Genomic DNA, 24,467 nt, shown 5'->3' with positions numbered 1-24,467 from the left:
GGATGCGGCTCGTATGGCTCTGCAGCGCCGGGGAGCTTGAGGGTCCTGCTCCTGGAGAGTCCACTGTGCCCCTGCTGCTTCTGCTCCCACCGTTCTTGGCCATGGTCAGCTCAGCCCAGCACCATCTGCTGATTTTCTTCAGCTCCGTGTTTGGACCCAAGTGGATACAGCGCGAGCCCCTGCGAGGAGGGAGCCCCACAAGGACCTGGCTGCGGATGCCCAAGAATGGCATGAAGGAGGTCTTGCAGCTCAGAAAAACCGGTTTACAAGTTATTTTGTGTCCCAGCTGTTTTTACACAAACACAGAGCCTTTGATTAGAGAGGCTCTTAGAGAGGCTGGCGTGATGGTGCAGGCGGGCAAGCCGTTGTCTGTGACATCGGCATCCCCTTAGAGCACTACTTCCAGTCCCAGCTGCTCCACTTCCCATCCAGCTCCCTGCTCGTGCACCTGGGAGGGCAGCAGAAGGTGGCCCCGTGCTTGCGCCCCTGCCACTCATGTGGGAGACCTGGATGGAGTTCCTGGCTCTTTCTTGGCTTTGGCTTGGCCCAGCCTTGGCCATTGCACAGTTGAACCAACGGATGGAAGCTTCCCCCTTCACCACACCCTGGAACTGCCTTTCAAATAAAATAAATAAATCTTTGGAAAAAAGGGATCTTAAAGAGTGTCTGATTCAGTGGTCCTATTTTAGGAGAGCGAGGTGCGCAGCAGGCTGGTGGCACGGCTGGGACCGGAAGTTGCCTTCCTGTGCCCCGTATGATGGTGTTGCTCTGTGCTGTCTGTAGTAGAACTCAGAGACAGCCGACGGCTTGAGACGTGTCTGGAAAATGTGGTCTCACGCAAGCGTAAGAAGCTTTGAGCTGTAGCCTCGATACTGCACTTGGCAAAGTGAGCAGTGTCCAATCAACACGTTCTAAGGACTTGTTTATGCAGCTCGAAGCCACGTGCTGCCTTCTGACTTTGTTCTGTTGTTTTCTATTAAAGGAAAACAGACACTGGGGTGTCCTACCAGGACCGAGAGTGAGGCCGGCTGCACACAGTGGTCAGGCAGTGTGATGGGGGTGGGAGATGCACCCCCACCCCCTCCCCGACCCCAGCAGGACCAGGGCGGGCCACTCAGTCTCTCTGGACTTCAGTTTTGTCGCCTGGAAAACCACAGGACTTGAATAAATGACAGGCTGCCGTTCTCTTCATCTGTCAGTAAAGACGGATTATTGTCACTAATAAGAGCGTGAGGCCCGTCGACCTGCTGTTAGGGGACTGGCAGAGGAAGGCGTGTGGCCTGTTGGCACCCAGAGCGTTGCGAGTACAGTGGGTGCCCGGCGGCAGCCCTGTGTTTCGGGACAGAGCAGCCGGCTGCAGCTCCGAAAGGTTAATGTCCCCATTTGAAAATCTATTACTGCTCGTGCCTCAAACATTCAGATTCAAGTGACTCAAAGCCATGGTTGATGATAATAAGACAGTGTTTTCCATGCAGAGAATGGGCCAGGAGCTTGGAGGCTCAGGTGTGATGCGTTTTTGCCAATCAATATTGTACTCAAGATGACCCCTAGAAGCCTCTCCCAATCACTCCTCTCTGAAAAGCACTGAGCCTGGAACCTTCTCCCCGCGGCTGCTCCCAGCACCTCGGCTGCCAGACCTCCTCATCAGGGGTCGATCAGAAGTTCAAATGCTCCCGCCCAGCCTCACGCTCTTTGGGGCACAGTGGTTATCCTGGGAGGGAGAGGGAGCTGTTGTAAGAGCCATTCAGATATTTCTGGAAAACACATCACAGCCAACGCCGGGATCCGAGAAGTGCTCGTGTGGTCTTGCTCCCGGGTGGCCGTGCCTTTTCTCTGTGTGGGCCTGTGGACTTAGGCTGCCTGAGTCTAACCCACTGCTAGTGAAAAGGCTTTCTCCGTGGACTCTGACACGCCTGTCCCCAGGAGTGGGCCAGCTGGCCTTGGAGGGACCAGCGAGGGAGACTACACCAGGGCCGGGTTCATGTGGGAATCCTGTCGATTTATCCCCTCCGGCCCTGCAGAAAGACTGACCCCTTCTGCTACTTCACTCCTAGCCAGCACTGAGAAACCTGGGAGCTAAAATGCCTGTACTGTCTTCCGGTTCCTTAAAATGCCTCTCATGGGACAGTGGGTTCGAGTGACTGCACCGGCATGAGGGAAAACAAGTAGAGCCCATGGCTGCCGCCCCAGACACCTGTGGCCCAGCACGGAGCACCGGACATGGATGTACAGGCTGTCGTCGGCGGGTGCTGGGGAGAGAGGGCTAAGCGGGGACACACACTCCTGAAAGTGAGGCTCTGGCCTTCCCCAGCCTCGGGAGGGGGGCTGCTCAGTGAGCCCCTGCACCCCCACCCCTACACTAACCCTCCCGCCAGCGGCCCTCTGGGCGGTTGCTCAGTGTGTTCCTAAGAGCCAGGTGTGTGTGTGTGTGTGTGTGTGCACACATGCCCACAGAACGTGGGACAGTGACAGCGTCCCCAAAGTGTCACCATTTTAATGGGACCATGGTAGGGCCTGGAAGCCGGCTTGGATGTGGTCCAGTTATTCTCCGCAGGGACTCATGGGTTGGTTGGGAGTTCATGGTGGGGGAACCAGCGTATGAATTGTATGCCAAGATTTTTTTTTTTTTAATTTATTTTTTCACTTTTCAGAAAATCAGGTTTTTTTTTTTTCCCTGCCATGTGCATTTCGTTGCTACCCCAAATCCAGCTACTTAGTTTCGTGCCTGTTCCCTCATCCTGCAGGCCCCCGTGTAGTGTGAGTGAGGCACTGGCCGGGCTTCTGTGAGGGACTGATGGTGGTGGACTGCAGGTCAGGTGGTCACGGGGCTGGTCCTGTGCCCCATGCAGCCGGCCTCCTGGGTGGCCCTGGGAGGCAGATGAGGCGGCGATGGTCAGCGGTGCTCTGAGAGGCATGGTCACTCTTTAGTGCCAGCTGCCTGCGTGGGAGCTGGAGAGAGGCTGATGGGCGGGGTGGAGTCAGGGCAGAAGCTGCTCTTTTTGTGTTTTTATTCCCAAATCTCCCTCCCTTGCTGGGTGCTTGGAAAGGGGCAGCCTGAGGCCAGTGTTGTGGCGTAGTGGGTAAAGCCACTGTCTGGTGCCAGCATCCCATATGGGTGCTGGTTTGAGTCCTGGTTGCTCTACTTCCAATCCAGCTCCCAGCTGATGTGCCTGGGAAAGCAGTAGAAGATGGCCCAAGGTTTTGGGCCCCTGCACCCGTATGGGAGAGCTGGAGGAAGCTCCTGGCTCTGGGCTCAGATCTGGCCCAGCCCCGGCTGTTGCTGCCATTTGGGGAGTAAAGGAGAAGCAGAGAGAGAGAGAGAGAGAGAGAGAGAGAGAGAGAGAGAGAGGTCTTCCATCTGCTGGTTCACTCCCCAATTGGCCACAATGGCTGGAGCTGAATCAGCAGATGGAAGATTCTCTCTCTCTCTCTCTCTCTCTCTCACTCTCTCTCACTCTCTCTCTCTCTCACTCTCTCTCTCTCTCACTCTCTCTCTCTCTCTCTCTTTCTCCCCCTCACTCCCTCACTGGCTCTGCCTTTCAGATAAATAAATCTCAAAATAAAGAGGGGGACATCCCGTCCTGTTGGAGGCTGATCCCAGCAGAGGGAGGCAGCCGCCCCCTGCGCTTCTCCGTGGCTCCCCAGGAACTGACCCAGTGCGTGGGGCCAGAGTCTCTCTTGACCCTCCTCCCCGCCAGCACCCCCACCGTGCCCCAGAGACCTGGGGTCTTTCAGGGCAGACAGAGGTCAGCCCCGCCTTTGCTGAGTGTCTGTTGTGCAGGAAGGAGGTGGCGCTCTTTGTTTTTTTCTGTTAATGTATTTTATTGAAAATACTAGCATAGCAAAAGCTTCCAGTTACAGCCGGCGCCGCGGCTCACTAGGCTAATCCTCCACCTTGCGGCGCCGGCACACCGGGTTCTAGTTCCGGTCGGGGCACCGATCCTGTCCCGGTTGCCCCTCTTCCAGGCCAGCTCTCTGCTGTGGCCAGGGAGTGAAGTGGAGGATGGCCCAAGTGCTTGGGCCCTGCACCCCATGGGAGACCAGGAGAAGCACCTGGCTCCTGCCTTCGGATCAGCGCGGTGCCCCGGCCGCAGCGGCCATTGGAGGGTGAACCAACGGAAGGAAGACCTTTCTCTCTGTCTCTCTCTCTCACTGTCCACTCTGCCTGTCAAAAAAAAAAGCTTCCAGTTTCAAAAATTGTATGTAGTCACCTAAAGTAAGTAAATATTTGTTTAAAAATAATATGTGGCCAACAGTTTTGATTCAGAAAAGTTTTTTTTAAAAAGATTTATGTATTTATTTTGAAAGGCAGAGTTAGAGAGAGACAGAAGGGGAGAGAGAGAGAGAGAGAGAGAGAGAGAGAGAGAGGTTTTCACTCCCCAAATGACTGCAAGGACCAGAGCTGAGCTTATCTGAAGCCAAGAGCTTCTTCCGGTCTCTCTTGCAGGTGCAGGGGCCCAAGGACTTGGGCCATCCTCCACTGCTTTCCCAGGCCCAGCAGAGAGCTGGATTGGAAGTGGAGCAGCTGGGACTTGAACTGCCACTCATATGGGATGCCGACACTGCAGACAGTGGCATTACCCACTACCCCACAGCGCTAGTCCCAGAAAAGTTTTATTAACAATTATATGTGGATAGTAAAGGCTTGTTTGTTTTTTATTAATTTATTATTCATTATAACTTGCTAATATATTCATCAATACTTTCAAGACGATAACTTCTATTTAATTTTTTTTCAATTTTTAAATTTACATAATGTAAGCAGGTTCCATGTATTCCATGTATACAGCTCTGGGAGCTTGGAGATACTTCCCACCCTACCCCTCCTCCTCCTTCCCTTCATGTTCTTTTAATTTTCACAATGACATACGTTCAGTTTATTTTGTAATCATAAGCTTAACCCTCCCCTGAGTAAAGAATTCAACAAATAGAAGAAAAAAACCTCAAAGGTAGGGTCAGGGGCTGCAAACGATCATGGAAGCTCAAATGTCGATCTCATTCCTGTACGTTACATTTTTGGTTTTAGTTACCCCAGATCAGGGAAAACATATGGTGTTTGTCTTTTGGGGACTGGCCTATTTCACTAAGTATAACGGTTTCCAGCTTGTTGCAAACGACAGAATGCCATTCTTTTTGACAGCTGGGTCGTATTCCATGTGTATAGACACCACATGTTCTTTATCCAGTCGTCAGTTGGTGGGCATCTGGGTTGATTCCACATCTTAGCTATTGTGAATACACACAGAGGCACAGCTCACTTGTTCATAGGCTGACTTCGTTTCGCTCGGGTACACTCCCAGGAGTGGGATGGCTGGGTCATATGGGAGATACATTCCCACCAACCGTGGGTTAGGGGTGGGTGCTTTATCGTAGCTCCCTGTCTGCTGTGGACACACCTGGGAACGAACGCAGTCACACGTTCAGGTGACAAGGAAGCCAGGTGGGCTGCACAAGGGAGAGGGATGGGGACCCTGTGCAGTGGGCTTGGGGACAGGAAATGGGATGAGTCAGGTGTGGTCACCATCCAGTGACCTTTCACCTTGTCAGGGTGGGAGAGCCCCTGGGGATTGCAGTGTCAAACCTTAGGGTGGTGTAGCCAGGATTCAGGCCTGCCGCTGTCACCAGGACCTCACGTGTGACACTGAGGCAAGGGGCCCCGGTGCTGGAAGCTGGCCTTGGTCAGGACTGCAAGACACCGAAGGAGACCAGAGTCGGGTGGGATTTCTTAGGAGGTTCTGATCTGGCTTGGCCGGTTCTTAGCTGCGCCCCCCTGGCGGGATACTTTGTCTCTGGCTTTCTCGGACCCTCCAGGCCGTGTTCAGAGGCATGCTGGGCCACCATGCTTCTGCTTAGCAGCCCATTGCGTGAGAGAGAGCGGCATCAGGGCAGGGCTGTGGTTTGCAGAGAATCCTGGGTGCCTCCTGACGTCACTGGGCAGCAGTGGGGTGCTTGCTGTGCCAGGTCCCTGCTGCACGGGAGCAGGCCCCAGGATGGACAGCTGTCCTGGGACCCCCCACGACAGGGGAGGGGTGGCCCTGGAAGAGCAGGGTTGGGCTTCTCCAGGGGACACCGGAAGCCCCATAGGTAAGTCTAGTGCGGGCCCTACTGCCTCCGTTTCTCCCCCAGCCACTCCGGCCTCGTTTCGTTCCTTCTTCCTCCAAACCTCGAGCCCCCTAGGCTGCCAGCCCTGGCTTCTCGTGAAATCGCCCAGGGTCTCTTATGAAGAACCAGCCTCCCTGAAGACGTCCTTGTGGCCCCAATAGCTCATGGGAACCCCACATTACAGAACCCTGGCTGGGAGATGGGCTGCTAGGCCGGAGTACCTCCTTAACGTCTGCTGGTGCGGAGGGCGCCTCTTGTTCCGAGCTGGGGCTGGGAGCAGGCTTCTGTCAGTGAGGGTGGCCTGGACGCAGCGGGGTTTTTACCTATGAGATGAAAGGGTCTGGAGTTCCGTGTTTGTATGCCTTTCCAAATCCATGTGTGGCATTTCTGCCCAAACCCCAGCATTTCTTACATCGCATTCCGGGTGCTAGAATTGCACGCTCAAAACCCAGTGCTGGGCGTTGCCAGCATTCTCTTAATAACTGCAAAAGCAAGCCGTGTTGCCTGGGGAGTCACACGTTGTTGGGGCTTACGCATCAGACAGCCTCATGTCTGTTTCGTGCTGGAGCAAAAGTGCTGATGGTGGCTCTGCCCAGTGCCGTACCCGGCATGCCAGCTCCCTCTCCAACCTGGGCTGTGCTGGGGGCTTTTGTGCAGGTGGGGAGTTGCCTGAGTGTTGCCTCCCTGTGTGGTCTTGGGTCCCTGAAGCCAAGGCCCTGCCCTTTGCTACCCATTGTCATGGCTGCACCAACAACCCGGATGCTGGCTCTGGCAGGGTTGGGGCAGAGGGCACATTTGTGTGTCTGGAAGGTGCTGGGGTGGGGGTCCCCTACATCAGGCTGAGATGTAAGAGAGGGGCTGTCCTGCTCTGAATGTGAGCTTCTGGATTTGGGGTGCGTGGGGTGAGGTTGTGTTCACTGGTCTGAAATGAGCTGAACTTGAACTTGGTCTGGTGACTGGAAGTGCAGCCTTTGGCCTCCACCAAAGCCTGTTGCATGTGCTTCATTGTGCATTTGATGGCAGGAGCGGCAGCAGCAACACTCAGAGGTGCCGTGAACGGGAGTGCGTGAGCGTCTGTTCAAACCCCTGCTTCTAGTTCTTTTGTGTATATACCAGCAGTGGGACCACTGAACCACGTGGCAGCCCTGGGTTGAACCTTTTGAGGAACTGCCACCATTTTCCACGGTGGCCATGCTGTTTCACGTGTGTAGGTACTTCTGGGCACCCACAGATGTGTGCACCTGCAGATCGTGGCCAGCAGCATCCATCCTGGGCAGCCGAAGGGGAAGCGCCCAGCACTGAGACCCCTGTGCGGGCAGGCCAAGCTTGGGGCTGCACAAAGTAGCCCAAGCACCCAGTATGCCTGTGCGGGGCCTCAGCCCTTCTATCTCATGGTACTACCTCTTCTGGGAGGTTCCCACCGCGTGGCCACCTGCAGGGCTGGGGGAACATGGGAGGCCTGGGCCACTGCCTGTTTCTGGGACACACGTGGTAGGGCTCTCTCTCTGTAGGGCTCCTGCAGCAGGGCACATGGCTCGTTCTGGTGCAGAAGTGTGTTCAGACCCGGTCACTGGTAGACGCTGGCTGAGGAGAACCAGGCTCTGTCCATCTTTCCCATCTTATTCCCCCTGCAAGCCCCTGAGTAACTTCTTTTTCCTGGATTGAAGCTCAAGTAATCGTGACGATGAAGGTCCTGGAACTATTTGCAGTCTGGAACACGGGACTTCGCTTCCGTGACCGTCTCACTGGGTGTTAATTATTAGTCGCACGTCAGTGAGGAGGCTGGACTCCAAGGCCAGCCTGCTGTTGGCTGTGTGACCTCGAGCAGGACACACAACCTCTCTGGGCCCTGCTTTTCTTGGCAGGACAAAAGGGACCCTGATGGTTTATACCACTTAGGGCTCTCGTGAGGATGAACTCAGCTGGTTCAGGGAGCCGCTGGCCACCTGCTGCTGACTTCTTGCAAGAAGGGAGCAGTGGAGTCGGCCCAGCTTCCCAGGGCCACTGGGACTTCCAGATCCAAACGTAGATTTATACCCTCCCTGCAAGAGGCCTGGCTGCTGATCGGACATATGGGGTCGCTGGGGCTGGGCACAGACCCTGCAGGTGAGGGTCGCTAGCCCTGGTCACTAACTCTAGAGATGGGGTACCCTCGGCTTGGGCACTGACCTTGCCAGTGAGATCTGTGGGCCTGGACCAGACTCTGGCTTGGTCACTGCTGCTTCCAGCGTTGTTGGGGGGTGAGGGCAGAGAGGAGATCTGCTGGGGGCAGGAGCTGCCTTTGCCAGCAGGACCTGACTCCACTGTAGCAGGCAGTGTGTCTGTCAGTGAGCCACTGGCTCAGGCCTGGCAGGGGACTGATGGGAGGAGAGGGCTGCCTGGCGCCCTCCCTGCGCCCTCCCAGAACTGCCCCTCCACAGCGACAGGCCTGCCCTGCAGAGCCATGGACTCTGGATCGCTCTGCAGCCCTTCACGGGGGGGCTTCTGTGTCTTCCAGGAGCTGACGGCAGGGTGTGCAGTGTGGGAGAGGCAGGGCACGGCCCATCCCTGCCCAGCCAGCAGGCATGCAGCATGAGCCCCGTCTGGACAAGGCTTGGTCAGGGTGCACAGACCCCAGCCATGGGGGACGTCTGCAAGCCTACAATGCGGGAGAAATTTCCAGAAGGCTTGTGCTGATTCTTCTTAGTGTGTGGTATGAATATGTGTGTGAGTGTGTATGCACATGTGACTGTCCATGTGTGGCTGTGACTGCGTGTGCAGGCATGCGTGTGTTTGAGGGCATCTGTGTGTGGGTGAGCCCGCACGTGTGGGAGTGTGCATATGTGGGTTTGGGTATGTGCACGCGTTGTGAATATCTGTGTGGGTCCTGGTGTGTCTGTGCACGTGTGTGTGTGTGTCTGCTCTGGGCAGCAGTGACCCATCCCTTGATGGCCACATCACAGCTCAGACTGAGGGCTAGCCCCGTTGGCTCCTGGGCCTCCTGTACAGGGCATCTCCTGTCCACCAGGCTGAGAGAGAACCAGAGCTCTCTGCAACCTTTTGGATGAAGAATCTGGCACTACAGGGCTGTGGCCACCAGGGGCCACTGTTGCTGCTTCATCCTCGCTGGCATCTGGGTGACCAAGTTGGATTGAGGGAGGGAGTAAATGATAGACCAGTTTAAAAAAAAAAATCCAGCATGGAGCAGTTGTCACCGGAGGCAGATGCCCTGCCCGGGCTGACGGATGCACAGCGCGGCTCTGAGTGGACACCGTGTTTTCCCTGAGAAGTGAGCCTCTGAGCTCGGAGGGCTGTAGCTTCCAGGAGCTGAGTTGCCTCTCAGTGCATCCTGGGAGGCCCCGTTGCGGCCCAGGGCTCCCCTGCAGTTCCCGGCGCACTGCCTTAAGACAGACCCCCAGGCTCCTTTTATCTGTGTGGGTCAGCCGGCAGCTTCACCATGGAATGAATACATTTGCTGTCTACTGCATACAGTGTTTTGCAAACCCGAATGATGGCACAGGCCATCATCGCGTGGTGCTGGGTCCCTCCCCTGGCTTCCCGAACGCCGCTCATTCGCACTCTTGCCAGGAGTTCTGGACCTGGGGTGATTTAGCGTGTTTCTTTCCTGCTCTGTGATTATTTTAATTCAACCTCTGGTGCACCCTCATTTTCAGAGACTTAATAATTGTGGCACCTGTTCTGTCTCTTCCCGCTCACAAGTCAATAACTGTTTTCCTACCATGGTGTCGAGGGAGCGAGGATAATACATTTCTATGTGCATATTTTTTTTTACCCAAATAAACTGAACAAGTATGTGCATTGGTGATCATTTCAGTGCCCTAAGTTAATTACACCGTTTTGAAATACCAAATCAGGCGATCATCCTGTATTTATTAATTCCCAAAGATGTCGTCTGTCTCCCTAAAGAGATAAGGAAGAAATATAAAAAAGGTCTCTAATAAATAAAAATAGGAAAAGCAGAAAAGAAGATACAAATAGCCATTGTAATCCATAAGCTGTACTTTGGAAATTTATATTCATTAAATAAAAAAAAATTATTCCATAAAATAAAAAAAAATATTACTGATGCTAAGAAAACAGTGGTTTACTGCCATAAGACCATGCCCGATCCAGAAAGACTGCTCCCATCAAGGGCAGGGAGGCCACTCGCTGGTCAGCTGTGTTCACACTGGGGTGGGGTGGGAGGAGATGTGCTGGCCCTAGAGTCTGCGGGCTCTTCTGTGCATTCCCATGGTGATGTTTCCCATCAGGTGCACAATTAGATTCCATAGGCTGTTATCTTAGGGTATCTTTTTTTTAAAAAAAATATTTATTTGAGAGCCAGAGAGAGAGCCAGGTCTCACCTACTGGTTCATTCTTCAGATGCCACAGTGACTGGGGGCTGGGCCAGGCTGAAGCTAGGAGCTCAGTTCAAGTCTCCCACGTAGGTGGCAGGGACCCAGGATGCACTTCAGCCATCCCCTGCTGTTTCCTAAAGAGCACATTAGCAGGAAGTGGAGTTGAGGGCAGAGCCAGGGCTTGAACCCAGATACTCATGGGACGTGGGTGTTGCAAGCAGCACCTTAACTTCCAGGCCAAATGCGCACTCTGCTCTTAGGAGGTTTGTAAGACGAGCCTGGGCATCTCAGCTAAGTGAACCCTGGCACACACCCGTCGCTCGTGAGGGGCTGAAGCCGGCTCCTTCAGTCCACAGCTTTCAAGTATTCCGGCTTGATGACTCGGGGCTGTTTTCTGAGAGTCCTGGCTGGTGGGCAGCCACTGAACATGCACAGTCAGCATTTCAGCAGAGCCCCCGTCCCCTCCCCAGAGCACAGGTGCACTGCTCCATGCCTGGAGCTAGGAATGAGGTGCTGGGAGGAAGCCAGCCCCCAAGCTGAAGCAGAGGAAGCAGGGATGGGGAGAGCTTGGGTCACCAGGACGCAGGCCACTCGTTGAGGTCCAGCTGGGTCATCTGTCAGGAGGCGAGAACTGCTGAGTCAAGGTGAGGTTGCAAGAGAGGAGCCGTCTGGCTGTTGGGGCTGAACATCTCCGTGTTCTTTCAGGCACCTGGGAAATCAGCAGTGAAGCACGAGGGTCTCTTTCACCCACACTAGCTGCAAGGCATTGCACCCGACGACGCTGTGGGAAGGGTAGCCAGGCTGGAGCCAGGGCTGAGGCCCTCCAGGGACTCTCAGTGCCACTCACAGGGGAGCATGTGGGGGTGAGGAGTGGCTTGGTCCATGTGGAATTTGCATGTGTGTTTGTGGGTGGGCGTGCGTGTGAGTGTGCCAAACACGTGCGTGTGAATGTGTGCATTTGTATACATATGTAGGAGTATACATGCATGCGCGGGGGGCCACATGCAGCCCCACAGACTAGGGGCGAACCGAAATGGCTGGGATGTTGGACCCGGGCCAGGCCTTGGGGCCCTGAGGAGGCCAGCGTTTCAGGGGACAGTGGCAATTTTGAGTGGAACTGACTTTGCCCGTGGAAATACTCCAAGAAGCACTAGTTAAAGCAAACAAATAGGCAAGATAAACAAGCACTCTTTGTTTTTGATGGCCTTTCAAAAATTCAACAGCTAAAGGGTCAGTATTTTCCCTTTCAAATGGAAGCAACTGATGCTGCTGCTTTAAGCTCATCAAAGTCTCTCTGAACAGAGCTTTTGCTCCTCAAACAACATGCTGGACGCAGGACTTGGAGATGGCCGTCCACCCCTCAGCCCCTCCACCGTCCTCTCTGTCTTGTGCTCGTGTATGCTGGGGAGCCAGACTCTGCTGTGCATCGTAAGGGGGGTGGGCGGGCTGCTCTCCATCCCCTGGTCATGGAGGACACCCTGGTCAGCCGAGTCCACCAGGCTTTGAGTAAGGCCACCCATCGGATGGCCAGGGCCAGAGGTCGCTGTTGAAACTCACAGAGTGAGGTCTGGGGTGCTCCTCCCCTTGGGGGTTCCCGGTGGTCAGCAGGAGGGCTGCCATCTGCCCCCTGACCCCTGTCGCCCTGCCCGGCAAGGCAGCACGAAGCTTCTGTTGCTGCTTTGGGAAGTCTGTGAATCGTCTCCCAGAGCCCCGTGTGCCCGAGCCGCAATGCCTGGTGGAGAGGGCCTGGTGCCTGCCGCAGCTGTGGGTTTACCAGCTCTCCACCTGCCCCGGCCTCGCCATCATGGCTGCCACCCTGCTCTGGCTCAGGGCTGCCCCTTTCACCCACCTGAGCCCTGTGCACTCCTGGATACAGAGATCTGTCTCAAACTCAAATCCAACCAAGCGCCTGCCCTGCCTGGAAACTCGGTGCTCCTCCAGCCCTGGGGATGAAGGCGAGTTCTCCCACCCTCAGCCTTGGCCAACTCGGAGGCGCTGAGCGAGACTGAGTCCCAGGTGGAGCCTTGGTGGTGAGTGCACAGGGGACACTGGGACAGGAGTCGTGGAAGGGCCGTGTGCAGGAGGTGGTTCCCCAGGGCTCGGAGCTCCGGGCAGTGTCGAGGGTGGTTAAGCAGTTGGTTGGCCAAGTGACTCGGGCTGTGTCACTTCTTCGGATGGTTTTAGAATCCAGACTGTCTTACGTGGTGAGAAGCATTGATACTTTCACATCGGCTCCTACAATCTGCGCTACGCTTCGCCCTTAACCCCGTCATCTCTAGAGACTCAGTTGTGCCGCACGCTTGCCTGTTTAAATGTCCCCCTCCAGTCTTTTCCCGTAATCTTTACTGTTTGCTTAGAAGTCTTTGTGGGGACTGTGACTTAGTGCTAAAGTGCTATCAAGCCATGGAGAGACAGGGAGGCACCTTCAGTGCCTATGAAGTGATAGGAGCCGGTCTGTAAAAGTGGCAAACTGTGAGAAAGGCAACACGGCTGGTGCTGTGGCTTAGGAGGTAAAGCCGCTGCCTGTGACCCTGGCATTCCATATGGGCGTGGGTTCGAGTCCCGGCTGCTCCACTTCCAATCCTGCTCCCTGCTGATGCGCCTGGGAAAGCAGCAGAAGATGGCCCAAGTGCTTGGGCCCCTGCTCCCATGTGGGAGACCCGGAAGAAGCTCCTGGCTCCTGGTGTTGGCCTAGTTCAGCCCTGGCCATTGTAGCTGCTTGGAGAGTGAACATGTGAATGGAAATTCTCTCTCTCTGTGTCTCTCTCTGTAACACTCTCAAATAGATACATCATATATATGATGTATCCAATGGCTCTCTCTCTCTCTCTCTCTCTCTCTCTATATATATATATATACATATCAGCACTACAGACACGATAAGGAGACTGATAGTGCCCCGGGGCTGGGGAGGGATGAATGGGCTGAGCTCAGGGGACTTGCAGAGCAGGGAGATGCTCTGTATGGTTCTGTAGTGATGGACGCACGCCATCATGCAGGTGTCCAAACCCACGGAAAACACAACAGCCAGATGAACCCTGGAGCCATGGACGCGGGTGGGACTCGGGTGGGGATGTGTCCGTGTGGGTTCATGGATTCTAACAACAGGGTCACTCTGGTGGGGATGGAGATGGTGAGGGAGGCTGTGCTTGTGTAGGCACAGTGCCCATGTGGGCATTCTCATCCCTGTACCTGTCTTCCTCTCCATCTTGCTGTGAACCTAAACTGTTGTGAAAAGTGAAGTCCATTGAGAAGTGCACTGGGGGACAGCGTCGTGGCACAGCGGGCTAAGCCACTACTTATGCCAGTGCTGTCCCATGTCAGAGTGTTGGTATGGGTCCTGATAGCTCTGGTTCCCATACAGCTTCCTGCTGATGTGCATGGGAAGTTGGTCCAGGTACCTGGCCTTTGCCACCCTTGTGGGAGACCTGGAAGAAGCTCCTGGCTTCAGTCTAGCTGAATGTGGGCTATTGCAGCTGTTTGGGAAGCAATCCAGTGAATGGAAGATATTTCTCTCCCTCCCTCCCTCCCTCTCCCTCTCTCTCTCTCTCTCTCTCTCTCTCTCTCTCTCTCTCTCTCTCTGTTGCTTAGCCTTTCAAATAAATAATTTAATGGAGATAGATAGATAAATCTTCTTAAAAAATTAAACGTGCATTGGGATGGTGCTTGTTTGTTGTCCATCAGCATGGATACAGAATTGGGACAAAGAGAATTGAGGATTAGTTTCACCCCAACTTTCAAATAGTTTAAACTCTTAGGGGCTGGTGCTGTGGCATAGCAGGTTAAAGCCCTGGCCTGCAGTGCCAGCATCCCATATGGGCACTGTTTTGAGTCCTGGCTGCTCCACTTCTGATCCAGCTCTCTGCTATGGCCTGGGAAAGCAGCAGAGGATGGCTCAAGTCCTTGGGCCCCTGCACCCATGTGGGAGACCTGGAAGAAGCTCCTGGCTCCTGGCTTTGGATTGGCTCAGCTCCGGCTGTTGTGGCTACTTGGAGAGTGAACCATTGGATAGAAGACCGCTCTCTTTCTCTCTCTCTCTGTCTCTACCTCTCTTTGTAACTCTTTCAAATAAATAAAATCTTTTAAAAAAATATTTAACAGTATAAAGTTATGCATTGTATTACATGCAATCTAAATGGATGTTTAAAAGGTTGCAAGAACATCTAATAGATATTCTGAGACTATAGTTACGACACTGGGTGCAACAACCCTCATTTAAAGAGTGATGCCATTCTGCTTTGGTAGAGGGACAGCTGACCCTCAAAGTTCCAGAACAGAAATGCAAAGAGTGACGGGGCCAGCGTCCTGATGAAGGCCATCCTGAGCCCCATGTGTCAGTCCACTTTCCCTTCCTTTAACTAAAATACCCGAGAGGAGCTGCTTTGGGAGAGTAAAAGCTTATTTCAGTTGACAGTCTGGAGATGAGAGATCGAGCGGCCCCACAGCCTGGCTTCTGGTGGAGGCGGCTAGTGGATGGAGGCACGGATCATACATTGAACCAGGCAGGAGCGAGAACCCAGACTGGACTTGAACTCCAATATCAAACCTCTCAGGAGACCCGCTCTCCGAGGGCATGCCCTTAGTGGCCCAGACCTCCCACCAGCCCCACCTCCCAGATCCCACCAAGTCTCCACCCTAATCCATCCACCGTTACCATGACGACATCTGAGTTTGAACAACTGCAGGAGTTTTGGGGAGACAGGTCCTGCTGTACCTGGACCACCATCGATGTGTTTCTCCTGTATTTGCTGCCAAGTTGAATGGTGTGTGTGTGTGTGTGTGTGTGGGCAGATGAATAGGTCCTGCCCAGCCACGAGCCTACCACTTTGCACCCACCATGGGGTCATCCATCCTGTTCAGACCAGACATGGGCATGGCCGCTGGCCTGGTGCTGCAGCCAGGAGCAGGTACCTGGATCCCCGTTGCGTGTTCCTACCACACAGTGTAGCTGTGCAGGGTCCCAACTTCCATGGTCACCGGTGAGGACCCCAGCCTGGAGTCCAGGGACCTGATTCCATGTCTTCTCGCTCAGCTCTCTGTGGCCTTGCTGCTCATTTGTACCCTAAAGCGGTAGAACCATCTTAATACTTCATCCAGCTCCTACATATCCCGGTTCTACTTTAAAGATGTTTCCATGTGTAAAGTAGAAGGACGAGTTCTGAATACGTTTTAAGCAGTTTTCCTTCCCTTCAAGTCCCCCCCACAGGCACGCACGCAGGTCCACAAATTTCTGCAGGTTTGACAGAAACCACAGAGCGGGGGAACCAGCCCTGTGTGTCCCTGCAGAGCTACCTGCTGGGCGGGGGCCGCCCCATCCTCCCCTGGAGTCGTCCCTGGGAGCCCTCCCGGCTCTGTGTGGCCGTGGCCGTGGCCGTGGCCGGCACTCACACGGGAGGAGGAAAGCACATGCAGAAGGTGTAACTTCTCCGCGGCCTTTGTCTGCCGGCTCCGAGCAGCTGGGCACGCCGTCCGCCCGGCTTCTCCGGGCTTTGTACAGTCCCATAGAAACCCTGAGATACTTGCACTACTTAAGATGATTTTATGCTAATCACACGGTCTCGGCTGTTGTGAGTGTGTACGTGGTGTCAGCCCGGCAGTTCCCGAAGCAGCCTGGCTCTGGGCAAATGTGTCTCTGCTAATTAAACTTGTTGCCTTTGAATGGCTGCCTTCAGCCGCACGCACGGCGCAATGAAACTGTTGTGAACAATAAAAGAAACCATTTTCTTCCTTCCTCCCCGGCTGAAGCTGCAGATGGCTGCCCTGTGTGTGAAGCACTAGCCCCTGAATTAGTCTTTTGTGTGAACCAAAGAAGGTGATTTGAATGTTGGAAGCCTCCCCCGACCCACCACGCACCCCACCCCAGGAAGCTTGTCTCAAAGTGAACAATTTGCTGAATAAAGACTAATTAGGCCTAAATTAATTAGAGGGTGTGGTTTGAAAGCATGTGGATGAGCAGAGCCTGTCATTTCAGACAAACGGGAGAGAGCTCAGTGAATTAGCCCCATTAATGCGCATTGTTCCCGCGCGCCTCTCTTCTGTGGTCAGAAAGCACCCTGGAACCCGGCCTGCGCCTGCCTGGGGGATGCTGCCCCCAGGCGCCGCGGCTCCTGCGAATTAATATTTCTATTTCCCAGGTGTTGTGTTTTTCACCTGGAAAAGTGGCCTTGGATGTCACCGACTTGACAGAGGCAAAGGTTCACATCAGCCATGTGAAATGTGGTTGAGGAGAAGTGGGGGGCTCCTGGGGGAGGTGGGGATGTGGAATCAAACATTCGCACTACATGGGGCTCCTGACTCCTCTTCTCTCCCCTTCCGCATTGTGTGTTTTCCGTGGCACGGGGTGTTTTGGGCAAACAAAACCTTCCCCTCTTTGCAAGTGCTTCCAGGTTCTCCTGGCTCTTTGATAACCTTCTAAAGCCGCATTCCAAGGCCTCACCATGGTGCATCATGAAAATAGATGGTAAAGATGTGTGTTATACCTTTCTCCTGTCTGAAATTGAAATGTCACGTTCTCTCTCTTCGCCACCTGCCTTTTCTCACAGATGGAGTGTTTGGAAGGTGCCAGAAGGTTCCGGCGATAGACATATACCGCTATGAAGTGTCGCCCGTGGTTCTGCAGCACCTGAGGGTCACCTTGCAGAAGCTGTCCCGCACAGGTAGGGCGGGTGTGGGCTCCAGGATCGTGGTGGCTTCCTGCACGAATGCTCAATGATGAGTTTGCTTCTCCTTAAATGTCCAAGGGCTTTTTACATGGACTGACTTTGGTGGCAGTGGTCTGTAACCAGGGAGCCTGGGTCATGGAAGGTTCCCACTGCACTGTTCAGTCTGGGGTTAGAGGGTCCCTGGTCTGCTGCTGTGCACACGGGACTTGGAGGAACGTGAGTGTCTCAGGAGACCAGAGATGCTCCCGGCTGCTGTAGCAGAGGCCTGTGCCTGGTATAAGAGGACCAAGGTCAAGAGGACAAGCAGGACTGGCTCAGCTGGGGCTCACTCTCCGCCTGATTTTGCAACAGTGCAACCTTTTGTTAAGGTTTTGTTGTGGGAGATTCCTGCTACTTGTTTACGTCACAGGGATGCTAAGAATATTGCTTAAAAAAAGTCATACCAAAAGTTATGTGTGTTTAACTTGATATAATTTATGTGCGTTTTCATGTACATAGTCTGTTATGTGTTAGCTCTGTCATGAGGTCCAGCATTATTATGATGGTTACTAGGATAAGGTCAAGGGTCCTCTCCTCCAAGGCAAGAGGCCGATTTGTGATCGCTTGGGTGGTCATAGCCAGAGGCCAGGGCTGGAGTTCTTGGGGGAGGAGTACGATCTGCCTGTGTCACGGTCAACACTTCAAACAGCACCCGGCAGGGCAAGGCCTCGGATGGGACCAGCACCCCTGAGCCCTGCACTTGAGGCTCCATGTATATGTGAGGCACACAGCCCTTTCTAGAAAGTTCTTGAGTTGCTCCATATTGACAACACGTTTGGGAAACGTGACTTCCTCTGTCTCTCCTTCTGGATGTCTCGTTGGAGGCGCTGGGGAGTTCTGTATAGTGAATCACGTTCGTTATTAGCTCCCAGTCATTGGACCGGGGCGGCTTTCCTTCCGTTGATCCCAGAGAAGTAGAATTTTGGGGAGACCCTGTGAGAGTATCTTCTGTGATCGTTGGAGCCAGTGGAGCATCCATCAGATGCTGTCTTGCATCTGGTGCCTGCAGCCCCCAAGGCAGGCACTGGAGAAGGAGTGGTGCGTGGGAACTGGGAAGGTCAGGGTGAGCTGGGACCTCCCAAGGGTGGACAGGGGCTGTGGCTCCTCCTGTGGCCTTAACCTTAGTGTTGAAGATCAGCCCCATCCCTGGAAAAGAAAACAGAATCTCTTCTGTATCTTTGGGTGGTGTTTCTCCTTATCTGATTATCCTCCCTTTTTCTGACGTCCCATATCTTAAATCATGAGATAGAAAGTTAACTATGTAAGTGTCACAATGATATTAACACAGTCATGCAAAGATACTCACACATTTTAGATGGTAAGGAGGTGAGGGAAGTGAAGAAAGTATTTCATAGTATAGGACAGAACATGTTTATGTAGAATAAGGAAGAAATGCTCATATCTATTCCAGGCCTGTTTCTGGATGTGTTCATCGTTGGAGTCTCTGTCTGCCTTCTTCTGTCGCTTGTTCCACGTTGCCTCTCCCCTTAGGAAGCCATCCTCTTCCTCACGGTTCCTTGCCCAGTGGCGGATGGAAAGCTTTGTGCCCGAGTGTTTGGGGCCTTTTGCTGTCTTGTGTGGGGGTAGCAAGAGGCGCCCGGCATCTCTGATATGCTTCTTCTTGCCCCCATGGTGTCATGGCAACTGGATCTCCCAACAGTCAGGGTCAGTCCTGTAAGGAGCATAACCCCGTCTTTGCCTGTGGACTCAGGCACGAGGAACCCAAACTGGCTGAGCTGCCGTCGCAACTTCCTGTTCAGTGGAACCATTGCTTATTCCCTTATTCTCTCTTTGGAGCTGAGACCTCCAGACTGGCAGAGCATGCATTCTTGGGGACAGGAAGTAGAAATCTTGCCAGTGGGTCACTAGGGCTATTCATGGTGCCACTTCTGCTTTTACCCCTTGATTCTTGGACCTGTGCACCCTGGTTGTGGGAGAAACATATGACCTACAGGAACTTGAGAGCACATATACAGCTTTCCGGATAACCTTGCCCCAGCCCTGCAGGGCGTTATCACCTAGCTGGTCCTTCCACCATCTGTCAAGCCCTGGGTGGGGACCATGAATTCCGTGAGCCTGAGCATGAACCCATTGTGACACTTCCATTTGTTGTGAAGTGAGTTCCTTGATCAGAAGCAATGTTGTGTGGAATTCCATGACAGTGGATAAGTTACTCCGTAAGTCCACGGGTGGTAATTTTGGAAGGAACGTAGCACACAGCAAAGGCAAGTCTATATCCAGGATGTCTATTCCAGTAGGAACAGAACGCTACCCCTTCCATTCTGGGAGTGATCCAGTGTCATCAACCTGCCATGAGATAGCTACCTGGTCACTCCCAGAAATTATGCAATATCACAGCTTCAGGGCTGGTCTCTGCTGCGTGCAGATCAGGCACGTATCCAGTCAGCCTTGGAGAGTGGAAATCTGAGTTGCTCAGCCCATGCATAACCTGCATCCCTGCTACCATGGCCACTTGTTCATGAGCCCAGTGGGCGACGACATGGCTGGCTAGGGAGAGAGGCTGACCGGTATCCACAGACGGGGACATCTCATTCACTTGAATATCAAAATTTTCCTGTGCTGAAGTCAACCTTTGGTGAGCATTCACGTGGAACACACATTTCTTTATACACTGTACCCATTTAGAGAAATTCATTTCATACAAGGGTTCTTTAAAAAGTTCATGGAGCCAGCGCCGCGGCTCAGTAAGCTAATCCTCCATCTGTGGCGCCGGCACATCGGGTTCTAGTCCTGGTCGGGGCGCCGGATTCTGTCCCGGTTGCCCCTCTTCCAGGCCAGCTCTCTGCTGTGGCCTGGGAAGGCAGTGGAGGATGGCCCAAGTCCTTGGGCCCTGCACCCCATGGGAGACCAGGAGAAGCACCTGGCTCCTGCCTTCGGATCAGCGCAGTGTGCTGGCCACAGCAGCCATTGGAGGGTGAACCAATGGCAAAGGAAGACCTTTCTCTCTGTCTCTCTCTCTCACTGTGCACTCTGCCTGTCCAAAAAAAAAAAAAAGTTCATGGAGAAAGCAGGTGTTTGGCACAGCAATGCTATGCTGCTTGGGACGCCTGCATCCCATATTGGAGAGCCTGGGTTTCCTAACACACAGCCTGGAAGCAGTGGTGATGGCACAAGTAGTTAGGTCCCTGCCATCCACATGGGAGACCTGGATTGAGACCCTGACATTTAGGGAAATGAAATAGTAGATGGGAGTTACCTTCCTCTCTCTCTTTCTCTGCCTTTCAAATAAAAATAGGCAACATTCATAAAAAATAAAAATCAAAAGTTTATTTTTTTTAAAAAAAAGTTTATGAAAATGGAATTTAAAAATAAGCTTATTTTATTGCAAAGGAATTTTGATGTCTAAGCTTAGTTTTTCATAATATGCATTTTCCATGAACTTTTTGAAGATCCCCCTCAGTAGTGCAAAGCAATTCAGAGATCATCAGGGTGCTATTTTTATTTTAGGCCCAGAGTACCCAGGCCCTGGGTCGTGGCTGCTTACCGAGGAATTAAAAGGATGAGGTTTCCGAGAACGATAGAAGGTGTAGGGCCACAACCCCAGTCCATAGAGCTATAGGCAGGAGACCCCAGCTCAGCAGCTGCAGGGCTGTGGGAGAGAGCGGTTTGCAGGGGTGAGGCCCAAGCAGGGAGAGACTGAGGGGCTGACCTGCTGTGCTGTGGGAGCTGCACCCCCTTCCTAGTGAGCCAGGAAGGTGGAACCTCAAGCAAAGAGGACTGTGTTGGAGCCTTGAGGTTGAACGTGGTTTGCTCTGCTAGGTTTTGGATTTTCTTTCTCGTTTGCAGTGGGACCCCTGGGCTTCTTCCAACATTGTAATTTGGAAAACACATAACTAGCTTGGTGTCACAGATTCACAGCTGGAGTGCAAAGTATCTCAGAATGGATCTTATCTTGGATCTCCACCCGTATCTGGTTTAAATGAGATTTAGATGAAATCTTAGATTTGAGACTTCAAAACTGATGCTGGAACAAATGAAGCCACTGGGACTGAAGAAATGTTTTCTGGGTAAGAAAGACACATTTTGTGGGGTCAGAGGCAGAATGCTATGGATTCTTTGTGTTACCCCCAGATTCCTATGTTGAAACCCTAACCCTCAATATAATAGGGGTGTGATTTGGTCATGAGGGCAGAATCCTCATAGATGGAATTAGTGCCCTTTTATAAGAGACCCAGAGAGCAGCCTTGCTCTTTCTTGTTTTGTAAAGACACAGCTGGAAGAGAGTTGTCTATGAGCCAGGATCAGGCACTGGTTGGACACTGTAGCTGCCAGGGCCTTGATGTTAGACTTCGAGCCTCCGGAACTGTGGGAGATACTTGTTGTTCAAGCCACAAGTCTATGGGACAGTTGCTGTAGCAGCTTGAATTGGACTAAAACAGGAAAAAAAAAAAAAAAAAACCACCTATGACTATTTTAAGAGATAGAGAAAAAAACATTTGACAAAATCTGACACCCCATCACCATAAAAACACTGAACAAGCTAGGAATAGAGAGAAATGACCTCAACCTGATAAAAAGGCCTCTGTGGAAAAAAACAATTATCATCATAGACCAACGACCTTCTGCTAACATCAGCAGCAAGACCGGAGTATCTCCCAGCCACATCTTCCCACTGCATCATGAGACCAGGGTCTCTGAAAGGGATGAGGACCACAACCCCACCAATACCCGGGGACTTCAGAAAGTTTCTGAGAAAGTGAAATTAAAAGATAAGTTTGGTATAAAACATTTGAAATCCATGCACGATGGATGCACATTTTCTATGAACATTTTTAAAGCCCCCTCATCTTCATAGATTTTATTTTTTTTTTGGCCCCAAAGTGAACTTTTATTTCCATTTTTCACAGACTTTTTCAAGTACCCTCATATATACCTCTTCTCCTTGTCACCAGTTTTCCAATTGTGTTCCTTCCAAGTGTCTGGCTATCCAGCCTAACAATTAGCCACAGTCTATAAATCAGTATATAGTTTGTATGTCTGGCTGTCTCTCCTTCCAAACACAATGCACAACCAGGCACACTGATTGAAGTTCTGCATGCTGGCAGGATTCTCTTTCACCATTGCCCTGCAGGGATGTCCCAGATGGGACTGCATTTAGTACAGCCAGCTATCCACTTTTGGTGGAACCTACATATTATCTAGAACCATCTATCAACCTAGCCTGAGTCATCTGAGTTCAAGATCCATCGGCACCTCCCCCTGAAGCCAGTCTGCAGGCTGAGAGAGACAGAAGGTCATTTATAGTTGCACGGACCAAGGCACCTTGGCCACATCCTGCTTCAAGCTCTCTGTGCCTGCAGAGCCTGCTTGAACTGGGTTCCTGATCCAGCACTTCCATCTGCAGATGGAGTGTGGGGAGCATGCCCAGTGTTCTGGCTTGATGGATCCTTCGGCGACTAGTTCATAAGAAAGTCAGGACCTGTGGTAAGTTAGGTGGCTCATAAGCAGACATTCAGTCTTTTATTAAAAAATTATTTATTTGAAAGAGTTACAGAGATAAAGAGAGAGAGGTCTTCCATCCACTGGTTCACGTCCCAAATGGCCAGAAAGGCCAGAGCTGTGCCGATCTGAAGCCAGGAGCCAGGAGCTTCTTCCAGGTCTCCCATGTGGGTACAGGGCCCCAAGCACTTGGACCATCTTCTACTGCTTTCCCAGGCACATTAGCAAGGAGCTGGATTGGAAGTGGAGCAGCCGGGACCTGAGCCAGCGCTGCAGGCCGGGGCTTTAACCTGCCGCACCACAGCGCTGGCCCCAAGCATTCAGCCTTAATTGAGGCTTAGGAGCAGGAAAACTCAGTTTTTTAACTGGAGCATAGTTATCACAGAGGACATCTTGTATTGTTTCCAAACGCTAAGAGTGTGTGCTGTGATTGTCATCAACAAAGGTCTTCCAAAAGCTCCAAACAGCAGCTCTGTCTTCCACTGCCATCCTTTGGCGTGCAAGGGTCTTTAAAATGTGTGTGGATTAGTTCTACTTCCTGTTCACCAGGTCCAGTCCACATAGTGTCACCAATGGGATGGGCAGCAATGATGTCCTGTGGAAAGAAAAGTAGCTAAGACCCCAAGACCACATGATGACGCAACGCTGGAAGGTAGACAGCACCTGTTACAGGGCAGTGAGAGCATACTGCTGGCTTTTCGAGGTGAAATCAAACTACTTCTGAAGCTCTGCAGTACAGATATAGGGGAAAAACATTCATCAAATTAATAACTGCGTCATAGAGACCAGAGGACGTGTTAATTTGATCCAGCAGAGAAACTACATCTGGTACAGCAGCTGTAATTGGAGTTACCACCTGGTTGAGTTTATGATAATCCTCTCATTCTCCAAGCTCCATTTATTTTTCGCTTGGGTCACATAGGTGAGTGAAGTGGGGGTGTGGTGGTGGAAATTGCCAGCTCTGTATCCTGCAAGTCCTCTTAGAGTGCAGTGTTGCTTCCAGTTCATGATTCTAGTTCGTAGAGATAGTCCTGGTGGCTTCCTGTGGACTTTTCCCACGATAAAAGCCCTTACTCCACAGGTCAAGGAGCCAGTGTGGGGATTTTGCTAATTACTGAGTATGTCTATTCTAATTATATACATGGAGCATGGGAAATAATCACAACATGGATTTGGGGATCCCCTGGGGCCCCTGTGAGTCAGACCTGAGCTAAAACACCATTGATTATGGGAAATCCATATATGCCTACTCTGACTCAAACCGTAGTGACTTTTTGGGTTTCTCAGAATCAGTGTCCATTCAGAGCCAGTGCCCAGTGATTCCCTCAACCATCTTGGTAAGAGTCTGGGAGAAAGAATAACAGTGCACATTTCTGAACTCTGTCCAAGGGTCCTTTTTCAAAGGATCCTGCTCCCCTTTCAATCAAGGAGCTCTGGTGGTTCAAGTCTGGGGATTTATTGAGAGGCTGTGACCCCTTATTGGGATGGTTTAGGTCAGGCTTCTGTTCAGTAGACCCAGAACCATGGTGCTTATACTGATCTGTATGGTGTTTGAAGGCTGCTCATCTGTTTCAGTCCTGGGAACACCCCAGTCAATGACGCAATGCCAAAGATCTCTATGAGTCAAGCTCTTCAGACCATTGCTTTGTGGTGACCATGGGCCACCATGAGATCTCACTGTCCCACTGCACGTGGGAATCTTGGGTTGATGTTAGCAGTTTCTACTGAAATTTCTGACCTACAGAGAAACATCACTGAGGAGTTCTTCAGCATGTCTGGACACCTCTGTGAATGTATTTCTTGTAGTCAGGGGGAATGATGTGTCCTCTGGGCCTTCCGTGATAAGTCCAGGGGAGCATGCCACGCT

General features: G+C 52.4%; 1 protein-coding gene across 1 annotated transcript in view; it reads left to right on the top strand.

The window, feature by feature from the left end:
• Positions 1-16,886: 16,886 nt before the first annotated feature.
• Positions 16,887-24,467, top strand: part of PTPRN2 (protein tyrosine phosphatase receptor type N2) — an 800,540-nt gene continuing 792,959 nt past the window's right edge. Inside the window, exons 1-2 of the mRNA XM_062190222.1 lie at positions 16,887-16,899; positions 16,982-17,095. Of these exons, the coding sequence (XP_062046206.1) occupies positions 16,887-16,899; positions 16,982-17,095 (127 nt within the window). The remainder of the gene's footprint in view (positions 16,900-16,981; positions 17,096-24,467) is intronic.

This window comes from Lepus europaeus, chromosome 5, assembly GCF_033115175.1.
Source record: "Lepus europaeus isolate LE1 chromosome 5, mLepTim1.pri, whole genome shotgun sequence".
NCBI lineage: Eukaryota > Metazoa > Chordata > Mammalia > Lagomorpha > Leporidae > Lepus > Lepus europaeus.
The sequence above is the reverse complement of the archived record's forward strand: the minus strand, read 5'-3'. Positions and strand labels throughout refer to the sequence as shown.